The sequence below is a fragment of the Rattus rattus genome, chromosome 6 (genome assembly GCF_011064425.1).
Source record: "Rattus rattus isolate New Zealand chromosome 6, Rrattus_CSIRO_v1, whole genome shotgun sequence".
NCBI lineage: Eukaryota > Metazoa > Chordata > Mammalia > Rodentia > Muridae > Rattus > Rattus rattus.
This window is the reverse complement of record NC_046159.1, coordinates 14,805,041-14,819,651: the sequence shown is the minus strand read 5'-3', so window position 1 is coordinate 14,819,651 and position 14,611 is coordinate 14,805,041. Positions and strand designations below refer to the sequence as shown.

The following is a 14,611-nucleotide window of genomic DNA, read 5'->3' as shown; positions in this document are numbered from 1 at the left end:
TCTATGTATAGTCTTTGGGTAGTGGTTTAGTCCCTGGGAGCTCTGGTTGATTGCCATTGTTGTTCTTATGGGGTTGCAAGCCCCTTCAGCTCTTTCAATACTTCCTCTAATTTCTCCCAACAGGGTCCCCGGAGCTGGGGACCAAACCCAGGGCCTTGCGCTTGCTAGGCAAGAGCTCTACCACTGAGCTAAATCCCCAACCCCATCATTGTTTTTGATAGCTGAGAAGTACCACATATTCTGTATCCATTCCTCTGTAGAAGAGCATCTGGGTTCTCTCCAGCTTCTGGCTATTATAAATAAGGCTGCTATGAACATAGTGGAGCATGTGTCTTTGTTGTATGTTGGAGCATCTTTTGGGTATATGTCCAGGAGACATTGAGTCCTTAGTGAAATGTCTAATTTTCTGAGGAACCTCCAGACTGATTTCCAGAATGGTTGTACCAGTCTGTAATCCCACCAACAATGGAGGAGTGTTCCTCTTTCTCCACATCCTCTCCAGCATCTGTTGTCACCTGAGTTTTTGATCTTAGCCATTCTGACTGGTGTGAGGTGGAATCTCAGGGTTGTTTTGATTTGCATTTTCCTGATGACTAAGGATGTTGAACATTTCTTTATGTGTTTCTCTGCCATTTGATATTCCTCAGCTGAGAATTCTTTCTTTAGCTCTGTACCCCATTTTTAATAAGGTTATTTGGCTCTCTGGAGTCTAACTTCTTGAGTTCTTTGTATATTTTGTATATTAGCTCTCTATCAGATATAGGATTGGTAAAGATCTTTTCCCAATCTGTTGGTTGCCATTTTGTCCGAACAACAGTGTCTTTTGCCTTACAGAAGCTTTGCAGTTTTATGAGATCCCATTTGTCGATTCTTGATCTTAGAGCATGAGCCATTGGTGTTCAGGAAATTTTCTCCAGTGCCCATGTGATCAAGACTTTTCCCCACTTTTTCTTCTATTAGTTTGAGAGTATCTGGTTTGATGTGGAGGTCCTTGATCCACTTGGACTTAAGCTTTGTACAGGGTGATAAGAATGGATCGATCTGCATTCTTCTACATGCTGACCTCCAGTTGAACCAGCACCATTTATTGAAAATGCTATCTTTTTTCCACTGGACGGTTTTAGCTCCTTTGTCAAAGATCAAGTGTGGGTTCATTTCTGTGTTTTCAATTCTAGCCCACTGAACTACCTGCCTGTCTCTGTACCAATACTATACAGTTTTTTATCACTATTGCTCTGTAATACTGTTTGAAGTCAGGGATGGTGATTCCCCCAGAAGTTCTTTTGTTGTTGAGTATAGTTTTCACTAACCTGGGTTTTTTGTTATTCCAAATGAATTTGCAAATTGCTCTTTCTAACTCTATGAAGAATTGGGTTGGAATTTTGATGGGGATTGCATTGAATCTGTAGATTGCTTTTGGAGAAATGGCCATATTTACTATATTAATCCTGCCAATCCAAGAGCATGGGAGGTTTTTCCACCTTCTGAGATCATCTTCAATTTCTTTCTTCAGAGACTTGAAGTTCTTGTCATACAGATCTTTCACTTGCTTGGTTAGAGTCACACCCAGGTATTTTATATTATTTGGAACTATTGTGAAGGGTGTCCTTTCCCTAATTTCTTTCTCAGCCTGTTTATCCTTTTAGTAGAGGAAGGCTACTGATTCGTTTGAGTTAATTTTATACCCAGCCACTTTGCTGAAGTTGTTTATCAGGCTTAGTAGTTCTCTGGTGGAACTTTTGGGGTCACTTAAGTATACTATCATATCATCTGCAAATAGTGATATTTTGACTTTTTCCTTTCCCATGTGTATCCCTTTGACCTCCTTTCATTGTCTGATTGCTCTGGTTAGGACTTCAAGTACTACTATATTGAATAAGTAGGGAGAGAGTGGGCAGCCTTGTCTAGTCCCTGATTTTAGTGGGATTGCTTCAAGTTTCTCTCCATTTAGTTTAATGTTAGCTACTGGTTCACTGTATATTGCTTTTACTATGTTTAGGTATGGGCCTTGAATTCCTGATCTTCCCAGGACATTTATCATGAAGGAGTGTTGAATTTTGTCAAATGCTTTCTCAGCGTCTAATTAAATGATCATATGGTTTTTTTTCTTTGAGTTTGCTTATATGGTGGATTACACTGGTGGTGTTCTGTATATTGAACCATCCCTGCATCCCTGGGATGCAGCCTACTTGATCATGATGGACGATTGTTTTGATATGTTCTTGGATTCTATTTGCAAGAATTTTATTGAGTATTTTTACATCAATATTCATAAGGGAAATTGGTCTGAAGTTCTCTTTCTTTATTGGGTCTTTGTGTTGTAGGTATAAGCATAATTGTGGCTTCATAGAAGGAATTGGGTAGTGTTCCTTCTGTTTCTCTTTGTGGAATAGTTTGGACAGTCTTGGTATGAGGTCTTCTATAAAGGTCTGATAGAATTGTGGACTAAACTCATCTGGTCCTGGGCTCTTTTTGGTTGGGAGACTTTTAATAACTGCTTCAATTTCTTTAGGAGTTATGGGGTTGTTTAGATGGTTTATCTGATCCTGATTTAACTTTGGTACCTGGTATTTGTCTAGAAAATTGTCCATTTCCTCCAGATTTTCCAGTTTTATTGAATATAGGGTTTTGTAGTAGGGTCTGATGATTTCTTGAATTTCCTTGGATTCTGTTGTTATGTCTCTCTTTTCATTTCTGATTTTGTTAATTTGGATACTGTCTCTGTGCCCTCTGGTTAATCTGGCTAAGAGTTTATCTCTCCTGTTGATTTTCTAAAAGGACCAGCTTCTGGTTTTGTTGATTCTTTGTATAATCTTTTTTTGTTTCTACTTGGTTAATTTCAGTCCTGAGTTTAATTATTTCCTGCCTTCTACTCCTCTTTTTTGTATTTGTTTCCTTTTGTTCTAGAGCTTTTAGCTGTGCTGTCAAGCTGCCAATGTATGTTCTCTCCTGTTTCTTTTTTTTTTTTCTTTCCTTTTTTTCGGAGCTGGGGACCGAACCCAGGGCCTTGCGCTTGCTAGGCAAGCGCTCTACCACTGAGCTAAATCCCCAACCCCTCCTGTTTCTTTTTGAAGGCACTCAGTCATGATTTTTCCTGTTAGCAATGCTTTCATTGTGTCCCATAAGTTTGAGTATATTGTACCTTCATTTTCATTAGATTCTAAAAAGCCTTTAATTTCTTTCTTTATTTCTTCCTTGACCAAGTTATCACGAGTTGAGCATTGTTCAATTTCCATGTATACGTGGGCTTTCTGTCGTTTTGTTGTTATTGAAGACCAGCCTTTGTCTGTGATGATTTTATAGGATGCACGGGATTATTTCAATCTTTTTGTATCTTTTGACGCCTGTTTTGTGACTGATTATATGGTTAATTTTGGAGAAGGTACTGTGAGGTTCACAGAAGAAGGTATATTCTTTTGTTTTAGGATGAAATGTTCTATAAATTCTGTTAAGTCCATTTGGTTCATAAGTTCTGTTAGTTTGTCTATGTCTCTGTTTAATTTCTGTTTCCATGATCTGTCCATTGATGAGAGTGGGGTGTTGAAATCTCCCACTATTATTGTGTGAGGTGCAATGTGTGCTTTGAGGTTTAGTAAGGATTCTTTTATGACTGTAGGAACCCTTGCATTTGGAACATAGATATTTAGGATTGAGAGTTCATCTTGATGGATTTTTCCTTTGATGAATGTGAAGTATCCTTCCTTATCTTTTTTGATAACTTTTTGTTGAAAGTCGCTTTTATTTGATATTAGAATGGCTACTCCAGCTTGTTTCTTCAGACCATTTGCTTGGAAAGTTGTTTTCTAGCCGTTTACTCTCAGGTAGTGTCTGTCTTTGTCACTGAGGTGTGTTTCCTGAAAGCAGCATAATGCATGTCTAGTCTGTTAATCTATGTCTTTTTATTGGGGAATTGAGTCCATCGATGTTAAGAAATATTATGGAATAGTGATTGTTTCCTGTTATTTTTGTTGTTAGAGGTAGAATTATGTTTGTGTGTCTCTCTTCTTTTGGTGTTGTTGCAAGGAGATTACTTTCTTGCTTTTTCTAGGGTGTAGTCTCCCTCCTTGTGTTGGAGTTTTCCATATATTATCCTTTATAGGGCTGGATTTGTAGAAAGATATTGTGTAAATTTGATTTTGTCATGAAATATCTTGGTTTCTCTATGTTAATTGAGAGTTTTGCTGGATACAGTAACCTGGGCTGGCATTTGTGTTCTCTTAGGGTCTGTATGACATCTGCCCAGGATCTTCTGGCTTTCATAGTCTCTGGTGAGAAGTCTGGTGTAATTCTGATAGGTCTGTCTTTATATGTTACTTGGCCTTTTTCTCTTACTGCTTTTAATATTCTTTCTTTGTTTTGTGAATTTGGTATTTTGACTATTATGTGTCTGGAGGAATTTCTTTTCTGGTCCAATCTATTTGGAGTTCGGTAGGCTTCTTGTATGTTTATGGGCATCTCTTTCTTTAGGTTAGGGATGTTTTCTTCTATAGTTTTGTTGAAGATCTTTACTAGCCCTTTAAATTGGGAGTCTTCCCTCTCTTCTATACCTATTATCCTTAGGTTTGATCTTCTCACTGTGTCCTGGATTTCCTGGATGTTTTGTGCTAGGAGCTTTTTGCATTTTATATTTCCTTTGACAGTTGTGTCAATGTTTTCTATGGTATCTTCTGCCTCTGAGATTCTCTCTTCTATCTCTTGTATTCTGTTGCTGATGCTTGCATCTGTGACTCCCGATCTCTTCCCTAGGTTTTCTATCTCCAGGGTTGTCTCCCTTTGTGCTTTCCTTATCGTTCCTATTTCCATTTTTAAATCTTGGATGGTTTTGTCCATTTCCCTCACCTGTTTGGTTGTGTTTTCCTGTAATTCTTTTTTTTTTTTCAGAGCTGGGGACCGAACCCAGGGCCTTGTGCTTCCTAGGCAAGCGCTCTACCACTGAGCTAAATCCCCAACCCAATTTCCTGTAATTCTTTAAGGGATTTTTGTGTTTCCTCTTTAAGGACTTCTATTTGTTTACTTGTGTTTTCCTATATTTCTTTAAGGGCGTTATTTATGTCCTTAGTAAAGTCCTCCATCATCATAAAATGTGATTTTAAATCCAAATATTGCTTTTCTGGTGTGTTTGGGTATCCAGTATTGGTTTTGATGGGAGAGCTGGGCTCCGATGATGCCAGGTAGTCACTTAGGCTCCTGTGCTTGCCTCTGGGCATCAGGTTGTCTCTGGTGTTGGCTTGTCTTGCTGACTGAAAGTGGCTCAGCACTCCTGCAGACCTGTTTTCTTTCAGCTGGATCTGGGAACAGAGAGCTCAGAGAGCTCTGCTCTCAGGTGTGTAGGCTCTCCTGGCTACTGGCTTTCAACTCTTGGCACAGGCAGAAACCAGAAGGGCCCTGCCTCAGACTACTCCTAGGTCCCTGTGCCCAGGGCGCACAGATGACACTAGGAGATTTCCTCTTGGGTCAGGAAGGTGGGCAGAAGGTAGTTGTTTCCCCTGGGTTCTCAGGAGTGTCTGCACTTCTGAGGGTCCAGCTCTCTTCCCCACAGGATTTAGGTGCAGGTTTCTGTGGTACTGGTTCAGTTCCTGCCGCTGACTGCTCCTATATTCCTGTATCCAGAGGCACTATGCAGTTTCCTCTTGGGCCAGGAATGTGGGAAGAAGTGGGCAGAAGTGGTGGTCTGTCCTCAGGTCTCAGGAATGTCCACACTTCTGGGAGTTCAGCTCTCTCCCCCAGGGGATTTGGGTATAGGGAGCTGTGGGATTGGTTCAGTTCAGTTCCAGGCACAGCCAGAAATCAGAAGTCAAGATATTTGATCCTCTCCCTTGAGACCTAGGACTCGGATCTACATAGATGCATTTTTTAAAAAGTGTTTTTATTTGGAAAATATGTGTTAGGTACCTCAGAGATGTAAGACATGGGGGTCTGACTTCAGGCTGTTTCTAGTTCAGTGAGTGAGATATGACAGAACTAAGTTATGCCAGCTAAGGAATCTCAGAGGATGGTTCTCTAAGATGTATGCAAGCCAGATCCAAAAGGGAGAAGGTCACCTAGCTAAATAAGATGGAAGGACAAAAAAATCCAAGTAATTCAGAGAGCGGGAACATGGTCACTCAGGGATTCGCCCATCTGGCAGGAAAGTTACCCGTGTACATAAAGGAAAAGAGAAGGCTAGAGAGATGGCTCAGTGGTTAAGAGCACTGACTGCTCTTTCAGAGGTCCCAAGTTCAATTCCCAGCAACCACATGGTGGCCCACAACCATGATGTCCTCTTCTGGTGTGTCTGAAGATAGCAACAGTGTACTCACATACATAGATAAATAAACAAACAAATCTTAAGAAAAGAAGACTATATTAGTCAGAACATATTAGTATCCTGGACATTTCTCCGGCTTGCCATGGAGAATGGATTAAAGGAGATGAGGTCTTCTGACTTCCAAGAAACGGAAGAAACAATGGGCCTTAAACTGGGCATGAAGATAAGGGAGAAATTAAAGAGACAAGCTCTCCAGGACTCGGGGACTGCTTAGATGTACTGGTGAGGCCACGGAGACTTTTGTGTGGGAGACTGGCTGGCTGGATGTGCTGAGTAATAAAAGGGAGAAAGATCCAGGCTCAGGGAGGCATAAGTACAAAGAAGAAAAAAACCCTTAGTGTTGGGAATGCCACACCTTCACTGTATGAAACCACTTCACTGGAAAATGAAGGGAGTTGTTTCTAAGATAGGCATGTTGGCCCAGCCCTATAATCTTTTTTTTTTTTTTTTTCTTTTTTTCGGAGCTGGGGACCGAACCCAGGGCCTTGTGCTTGCTAGGCAAGCGCTCTACCACTGAGCTAAACCTCCACCCTTATAATCTTAAGACTTGATAGATTAAGGTAAGAGAATTGCTGTGAATTTAGGGTGAGCCTGGGCTACAAAGAAAGACGCCCATCTCAAACAACAACAACAACAACAACAACAAAAGACACAGAAGAGAAAAAAAAGAAAGTAGGTTTTTTTTTTTTGTAAGATGTGCTAAAAGGCTCATATATATGAAGGTGATATAAATGTTCAAAAGCTATTCATACACGTAACACAGATTCCTACTCACACATAAGTCATTCTAAAAGGCATCAATCACAAATGGAGACAACTTACAGTCTAAACACTCATTTCATTTTCTTTTTTAATTTATTTATTTTATCTATATGAGTCCACTGTAGCTGTCTTCAGACACACCAGAAGAGGGCATCAGATCTCATTACAGATGGTTGTGAGCCACCATTTGGTTGCTGGGGATTGAACTCAGGACCTCTGGAAGAGCAGTCAGTGCTCTTAACCATCTGAGCCACCTCTCTAGCTCCCTCATTCCATTTTCTTAAGGATGAGGGCTACATCTTGTTGAATCTTTTCTTACCTCTAACATGTACCCAGTATCTGACAGGCTTCTGGTAAACTTTGAGTCAGCAGATGAATTTCATATTAAATTAAATCAATCCGCTTAAAGTGTATACTTTAAAGGCTGGAGAGATGGGTCAACAGTTACAGCCCAGTACTGGTCTTGTACAGAACCTGAATTTGGTTCCCATGACCCACATCAGGTGGCTAACAACTGGCTGTAACTCTAGTTCCAAGGGATCTAATGCTTTCTTCTGGTCTCCACAGGTACTCCAAACCACTCACCCTTGTCTCCTGCTCCAAATAAAGTGAAATCTAGGGTTAAAAAAATACAGGCACTTAAACCCCACCTTTACACCAGGCATGGTGTCTTACACCTTTAATCCTAGCAGTTGGAGACAGAGGCAGGCAGATCTCTGAGTTCCATATCAACCTGGTCTGCACAGGGAGTTCCAGGATCACCAAGAGACCCTGTCTCAAAACAACAAAATAAACAAAACAAAACAAAAACCCCTCACCTTTCCTCACCATTCTAGAGCTGGGCATGATAGGGGATACCTGTTATCCCAGCATCCTGGAGGCTGAGACCAGAGATTGTCTGACCTGGGCTTGTGCATCAAACACTAGACCAGCCAGGACTATATAGAGATTCTGTCTCAAAAACAACACTGCTCACCAAATCCCAAACAAAACATCCTTCATGTTCTAGGAGCCTATGCTGATCTCTGGGTAGATTTTATGTCTGTCTTTATATTCCTACAAAATGCTGAACTTAAAAAATCTATTTGCATTCTTCTCATTGCCTTGTCTTTTTTTTTTGTTTTGTTTTTTAAGATTTATTTTTTATTATAGATAAGTACACTGTAGCTGTCCTCAGACACACCAGAAGAGGGTATCAGATCTCACTACAGATGGTTGTGAGCCACCATGTGGTTGACTGGGAATTGAACTCAGGACCTCTGGATGAGCAGTCAGTGCTCTTAACTACTGAGCCACCTCTCCAGCCCCTCATTGCCTTGTTAAGGGGAGTTGAAGCAAGAGCCAGTTCTTTGAAACCACAGTCCAAATAATTTCAATTTTCACCACTTCGGAAATCATGTATTTCTTGGTCTCGGAGCTGTGAAATTTAAATGAGGTGAAGTATGGAGCATATGAGTGTCATAGCAGAAGAAAGTTCAAAATCCCAGGTCAATCTGGCTCTGCTGGTATTCTGTTTATACACAAAGTCTAAGCACCTTTTCTTGTTTTGTCTCTTAAGTCTCATGTAGACTAGGCTGGCCTCGAACTCTCTAAGTACCCAAGGACAACTTTGAACCCCTGACCCTCTTGTCTCCACCACCACAGTCTCTGAGCCCTGGAATACAGGCTGTTGTACAGGACTATGAGCCAAACTTCAGGATTCCAACTGGGCCTGCTAGACAAAGATCACTACAGCGGGGCGTTCTGACTTCATTCCAGGAAGGAAAGAGAGGGTAAGGGGTGGGGGTGGATCATGGAACTCTCAGCTGAGTATCCAGCCACTCTTCACAACCAGTTATGCAGTTGTGTGCAATTCTGCTTGAAGGTGGCTTTGGGGGCGAGGGCTGTCTCTGGGTGGAGCTAGGGTACATAGGTGGGACACGAAGGGCTGGGACTCCAGGTACACAGCTAAATGCATGTACTGTCTGGTTTTGTGTGTCAGCTTGACACAGCTGGAGTTATCACAGAGAAAGGAGCCTCCCTTGAAGAAATGACTTCATGAGATCCAGCTGTAAGGCATTTTCTCAATGAGTGATCAAGGGTAGGGAGGGGGCATTGTGGGTGGTGCCATCCCTGGGCTGGTGGTCTTGGGTTCTATAAGAAAGGAGACTGAGCAAGTTGAGGGAAGCAAGCCAGTAAGTAGCACCCCTCTATGGCCTCTGCATCAGCTCCTGCCTCCAGGGTCCTGTTCTGACTTCCTTTGGAGATGAACAGCAATGTGGGAGTATAAGCTGAGTAAACCTTTTCTTCCGCAGCTTGCGTTTGGGTCACGATGTTGTGTGCAGAAATATAAACCCTGAGTAAGACAATGGGAATGTCCCTGCATGTTGTGTGCTGAACTTCCAGTGTGGCTGTTTTAAAGCTACCCATGGTCCCGCAGCCTCAACCCTTGCTCTGTAAATAAGCCTAGTAAAATTCACTGATTCCTCAGACTGAACTTTGGGCGGGGTAGTTGAGACTGTAGGAGGGTGTCGATGTATTTATATCTCCCCAAGGGAAGGAATTTTAAAACGCAGGTATACATCAAAAAGCCTAGCTGCTTGTAATTTTTGAAGCAGATGAGAGAACCCCTAACCATCTATCTGTGATTTGCACAGATAAGCAGTTTCCTTTCTGTGTTAGCTGTATATCTTCCTGGCTTCTAGTAGTCCCATAGTGACCTGTCAAGAAAGCAGCACATCCTAACAATTTCTTATTTCTAAAACTCTTAAAAAAAAAAACAAAAAACAAAAAAACAAACAAACAAAAACACCTGACTCTTGGCATTTCCTGCCTGCCCTCCCCCTCTTCAAAACTCCCTGCTTTCAAAGTTTAGAAAAGAGCTTTGCTTCAGTACTAGGGTGAATTGAAATTTGAGGGCTACAGACCACCTTTCTTCCTCATTGGTAAAATAGAGGTAAAAATACCGATTTTGCCTGACATGGTGGTTTACCCCTGTAAACTCTAACAGTAGGTTGAGACAGGAGGATCAAGAGAGTTGGAGGTCACCAGGGCTAGAGTGTGAACTTCTGTCTCAAAAACAAAAATCAAGCCCATTTTGTAAAGTTGTTTGAAGATAACCAGCATTACAGTTCTTAACATGTGTTGTTCAAACATGCTACACACGGTAGGAAATGGCTTTATCTTCTGGTCATCTTTGACCTTGGGGAAGCCTGGCCCTTTAAGACAGCGCCGCCCCAGCCTCCAGCGCGCGTCTCCTGCCCCGCCCCGTCTCTCGGGTTTGGAGGCGGGACCTTCAAACCCGGAACTGAAGGCCTTGCGTCTCCCGCGCGGCCAATCGGCGTCCCGGAAGGAGCGAGCTGAAGCAACTGAGCCAGTGAATGACAGCAGCGCCGCCCGCCGGTCGCGGCCGTAGCCCCGCCGGTGTCGCGAGCCTTCTGTCAACGCGCCCCTCTGGAAGGCGAGTGGCGGCGTGCCTTCGCGCCGCGCCTCCTCGCGTATCTGTGGTCCAGCGGGGTCTCCCCACTCTCCCCGGCCCCTTCCCCGCTGTCCCTTTGCTGCTGGCGCCATGGGCAGCGAGCAGAGCGCGGAGGCCGAGAGCCGCCCCGGCGATCTGAACGCTTCAGGTCGGTGCCTCACCTCCCGCACGGGTGTTGCTGGCGGAGCCGACAGCCCCAGTGAAGGACCCTCAGTGTGCCCTAACACTGAGAAAGCGTGGCCTCCCGCCCTAATCCTGGTTCCCTAAACCGGCTAGCTCAGCTTCACCCTAATTCTTAAAAAACGATCTTCTTAATGTTCGGGTCCAGGACTCGTAACTGATGCCCGAGATTTGGCTAACACTGGATTGATCATAGCCAGAACCGCTAAGATCAGGTTCTCTGAAAATCAGGGTGTCGGGGTACTTTTTCAGAAGGGACCTGTGAGCACTGGGTGGCCACTCTCAATGTTTGGGTGCAAATATTTCCAGAAACTGCTCTTTCCCATTCAGGTATCAGGTCCGTTTTTTGATAAGTTGGCTAGATGGCCGGCAGTCTCTAGTGTATCTTCTGTTCACATTTCTTTAGATTTCTCAAAGCGTTTGGGGTAGGAATCGGAAGGGTATTGTGCTGGACCTATCGTGGGTGCTCAATAAAGCAGCTGGTAGTTGAAAACCATTTGGTCCTTTTGTTGTTGTTACTTAGGTCACCTCTGAGAGTGCCCTGGATAGGCTCAAGGGTTGCAAGCCTAATTAGTTAAAATGTCTGACGGCAAAAGAGTCTCAGAATGGCTCTCTACATGGTAACCTTTGCCACTCAGAAATGTGGAAGCTAACAGATGCAGGGATGATTCATGCTGAAGGGCGTTCCTCAAGACGAGTTCCTTCAAGAGCTGCAGTCGGGCTTGAATCCACTAGCTTTGTCGTGCTTTGATTCCTTGGAAGGCCTAGAGCGTCATGTCTGTTTTTAACAAACCCGCAAAACTGGCTTACCTCTTACTCTTCTGTGTCAGGCCAGAAGCATACTTTAGGGGAAGTAGTGTGGCATCCTATCACACAGCTGCTCATCCGGGAACCAACAGCATGGGCTTAGTTCTGATAGAATTTACATACCCTCCCGTGCCAGGCCTTTACATATGTTTATATGTAATTTTTATAGTATACATTTTTTTGCCCACATCTTTACCCGTTTTATGAAGAAATAATGCCTAAATACTTTCATGTCCCTCTTCCTTTGAGTCTGGGGAGAGGAGGGTGGTGTAATTTGTAACAGAAAAGACTGGTACGGCTTTTGTAAAACAAAGTTAGATAAATTACAAAGCCAGGATAAACTTTTCCTGAAAAAGCAATAAAAGCAGAGGCCTGTCATTGTTGTCCTCTGTCCCCTACCCCCACCCCAGCAAGGTCAGGCATCAGGAGAGGCTAGCTTCTGGAAGACAGAGTAGTTTCTGTGATATCTACGCTCAGACTGGTGGGCCTGAGTGTACTTATTGTCCAGTAGAACTTTCGAGTATTAAGACATTTTAGAGTTCATTCTAGTTCCAGCCAGGGAATTATTTGGGCAAGAGACATCTTGTTCTAGAGACTCGTAGGTTTAAATTGACATACCCCAGAAGCAATGCTCCAATTTTCTGAACACCGCCTCTGCCTGAAATGGTCCTGTTGATGGTTTCTGCCCTCTGTGCTGCACCAAAGCTCCCCGGAGCCTTAGGTATAGACTTATAATTTGTGGTTGGAACCAGAGGTTTCGGCCACTACTGCCTCTGTTCAACACACCTGGCTGGCTTTGATATGGTTGGCATTCCGTGTCACCAAGAAACCCTCAGTGCCTTTCCTAAATCTGTTTCTAGGGCTGCTGACCTTGGGCAAATCTGTAAACTACAGAACAATCAAAGAAGGAGACGTTTAAAAAAAATCTGCCTGTGCTTTTGTGTGTTAAGTAATAAAAATGCATGGTTATGAAAGAATTAATTCATGTTATAGCTTTCTGTTATGTTTGAGGGTTTGCATCATATATATATATATATATATATATATATATATATATATATATATATATATAGTCTGTCTGTCTTGGGCTAGGGCTATGTAGCTCAGTGGTAAGACACTTGCCTAGTATGTGAGAAGCTTAGTACCACAGGGAGGGAAAAAAAGGATATTAAAAGTTCTCTATGATCTACCTTTGCCAGCCCCACTAGAAAGTAACTACATTTGGTTCTGTAAAAACATTCTTTTTTTCTTCCTTTGTGACAATATTTTATGTAGTCTAGATGGAGCTATACTCCAAAGGCTGTTAATGTTTTTAAACAAAATATTTTTATGGGTCTAGGTGTTTTGTCTCCACATCAGGTCTCTGCACCACATATATGTAGTGCTTGAGAAGACCACAAGAGGGCACTGGATCAACTAAAACTGGAATTACAAATGATTTTTTTAAAACTATTTATTTTATTATATGAGTACATTGTAGCTGTCCTCAGTGTAGGACACCAGGACAGGGCATTAGATCCCTGTTACAGATGGTTGTTAGCCACCATGTGGTTGCTGGGAATTGAACTCAGGACCTCTGGAAGAGCACCAGTGCCTTTAACTGGTGAACCATGTCTCCAACCCCTGTTACTGAAGTTTGGATTTACCGATATCTACCTCCTGAGTACTAGAATCACAGATGTGAGCCACCATGTCCAGTTATGTCCAGCTGAGTTACACCCCACACGTAAATAGTCTTTAGTTTTATTTATTGTTGTCTTTTCCCCTCACTATGTAGACTAGGCTGGCCTTGAACTAGATTCGCCTACCTCTGCCTATAGAGTGCCGAGATTAAAGGCATGTGCCACTACACCAGCATTTCCTTTTAGTAAAACCAAAACAAAACTTTAATCCACTATAGCGTTTCAAAGACAAAAAGCAGCTACCCTTGGAAGAGGTAGCTTGTCATTTGAAGAGAAGCCAGAGAAATCAGAAAGTCTCTCACTATGAGCTACTCTTCCTAATGACCATGTTGGTGGGCAGTGGTGGCTTTCCAGCACGTGGTTACCGATCTGTATAACTCTTTGCAGTGACTCCATCTCCGGCTAAACATCGGGCCAAGATGGATGATATCGTGGTGGTAGCTCAGGGCTCTCAGGCCTCAAGGAATGTCAGCAATGATCCTGATGTCATCAAGCTGCAAGAGATTCCAACCTTCCAGCCCCTTTTAAAAGGTAAGAGGGGAGGCTCTGCAGTGTCTGGACTAGCTGGAGAGGTTCACTTTTCCCCGTGGGTCCTTGGTCCCTTAGGTCTTTCCTTAATTGGCATATTCTCTGAAAAGTCTTTCATGAGTGCCCTGTCTGAAATCAGAGTCTCTTTCTCTGCCTATTTTTCCTGTAGCACTTAATCACCATTGACCTACAGTAAGTTAGGAACATTTTTACATTTATTAGTTTGCATGTGTCTGCTGTGTGTCTGTGTGTGTGTGTGTGTCTGTGTGTGTATATGTCTGTGTATGTGTATGTCTGTGTGTCTGTGTATGTGTGTATGTGTGTGTGTGCGTGTGTGCATGCGTGCTCCTGTGTGTGCGCGTGTGTGTCTGTGTGTATATATGTCTGTGTATGTGTATGTCTGTGTGTCTGTGTGTGTGTCTGTGTATATGTGTATGTGTGCGTGTGTGTGTGCGTGTGTGCGTGTGTGTGTGTGTGTGTGTGCCAGTTACAGCTTGCACATAGAGGTCAAAGGAAGACTTTGGGGAGTGGGATCTTCTTTCTTACCATCACTTGGGTACTGAGGATCGACTCAGGCTATCAGGCTCGGCAGCAAGTACCTTTAACCTTCTGAGCCATCTTGCCAGCCCAGTTGATCCACTGTTTTTCTGTTAGAAGGTGATCTACAAGGTGACAGGAATTTTCTGTTCCTTTCCACTACCGAGGCCCAGCACTTGAGATAGAACCTGATCTACAGTAAAGATGGAGTAAATCTACGAATGAGTTGATGGTACTGGGGGTGGCCCTTCCTTGCATTATTTCCATGAAAAGATTTTTATTTATTTATTTATTTTTTTTGGGAGGGGGTTCCGGACTGTGGTATACGTTGACTAGTTCAGACTCGTGGAA

At 42.9% G+C, this 14,611-nt stretch overlaps 1 protein-coding gene across 4 annotated transcripts in view; it reads left to right on the top strand.

Annotated features, from left to right (window-relative positions):
* The window catches only part of Borcs5 (BLOC-1 related complex subunit 5), an 83,556-nt gene that overhangs the window by 3,560 nt on the left and 65,385 nt on the right, over positions 1 to 14,611 (top strand). For 2 of the 4 annotated variants that reach the window (XM_032905541.1, XM_032905542.1), the window contains exon 3: positions 13,583 to 13,726. In XM_032905541.1, coding sequence (XP_032761432.1) covers positions 13,615 to 13,726 — 112 coding nt within the window. In that variant the 5' untranslated portion in view covers positions 13,583 to 13,614. Of the gene's footprint in view, positions 1 to 8,529; positions 8,842 to 9,915; positions 10,675 to 13,582; positions 13,727 to 14,611 lie in introns of those variants that run through there. The other 2 variants (XM_032905544.1, XM_032905540.1) reach the window with 2 other exon arrangements.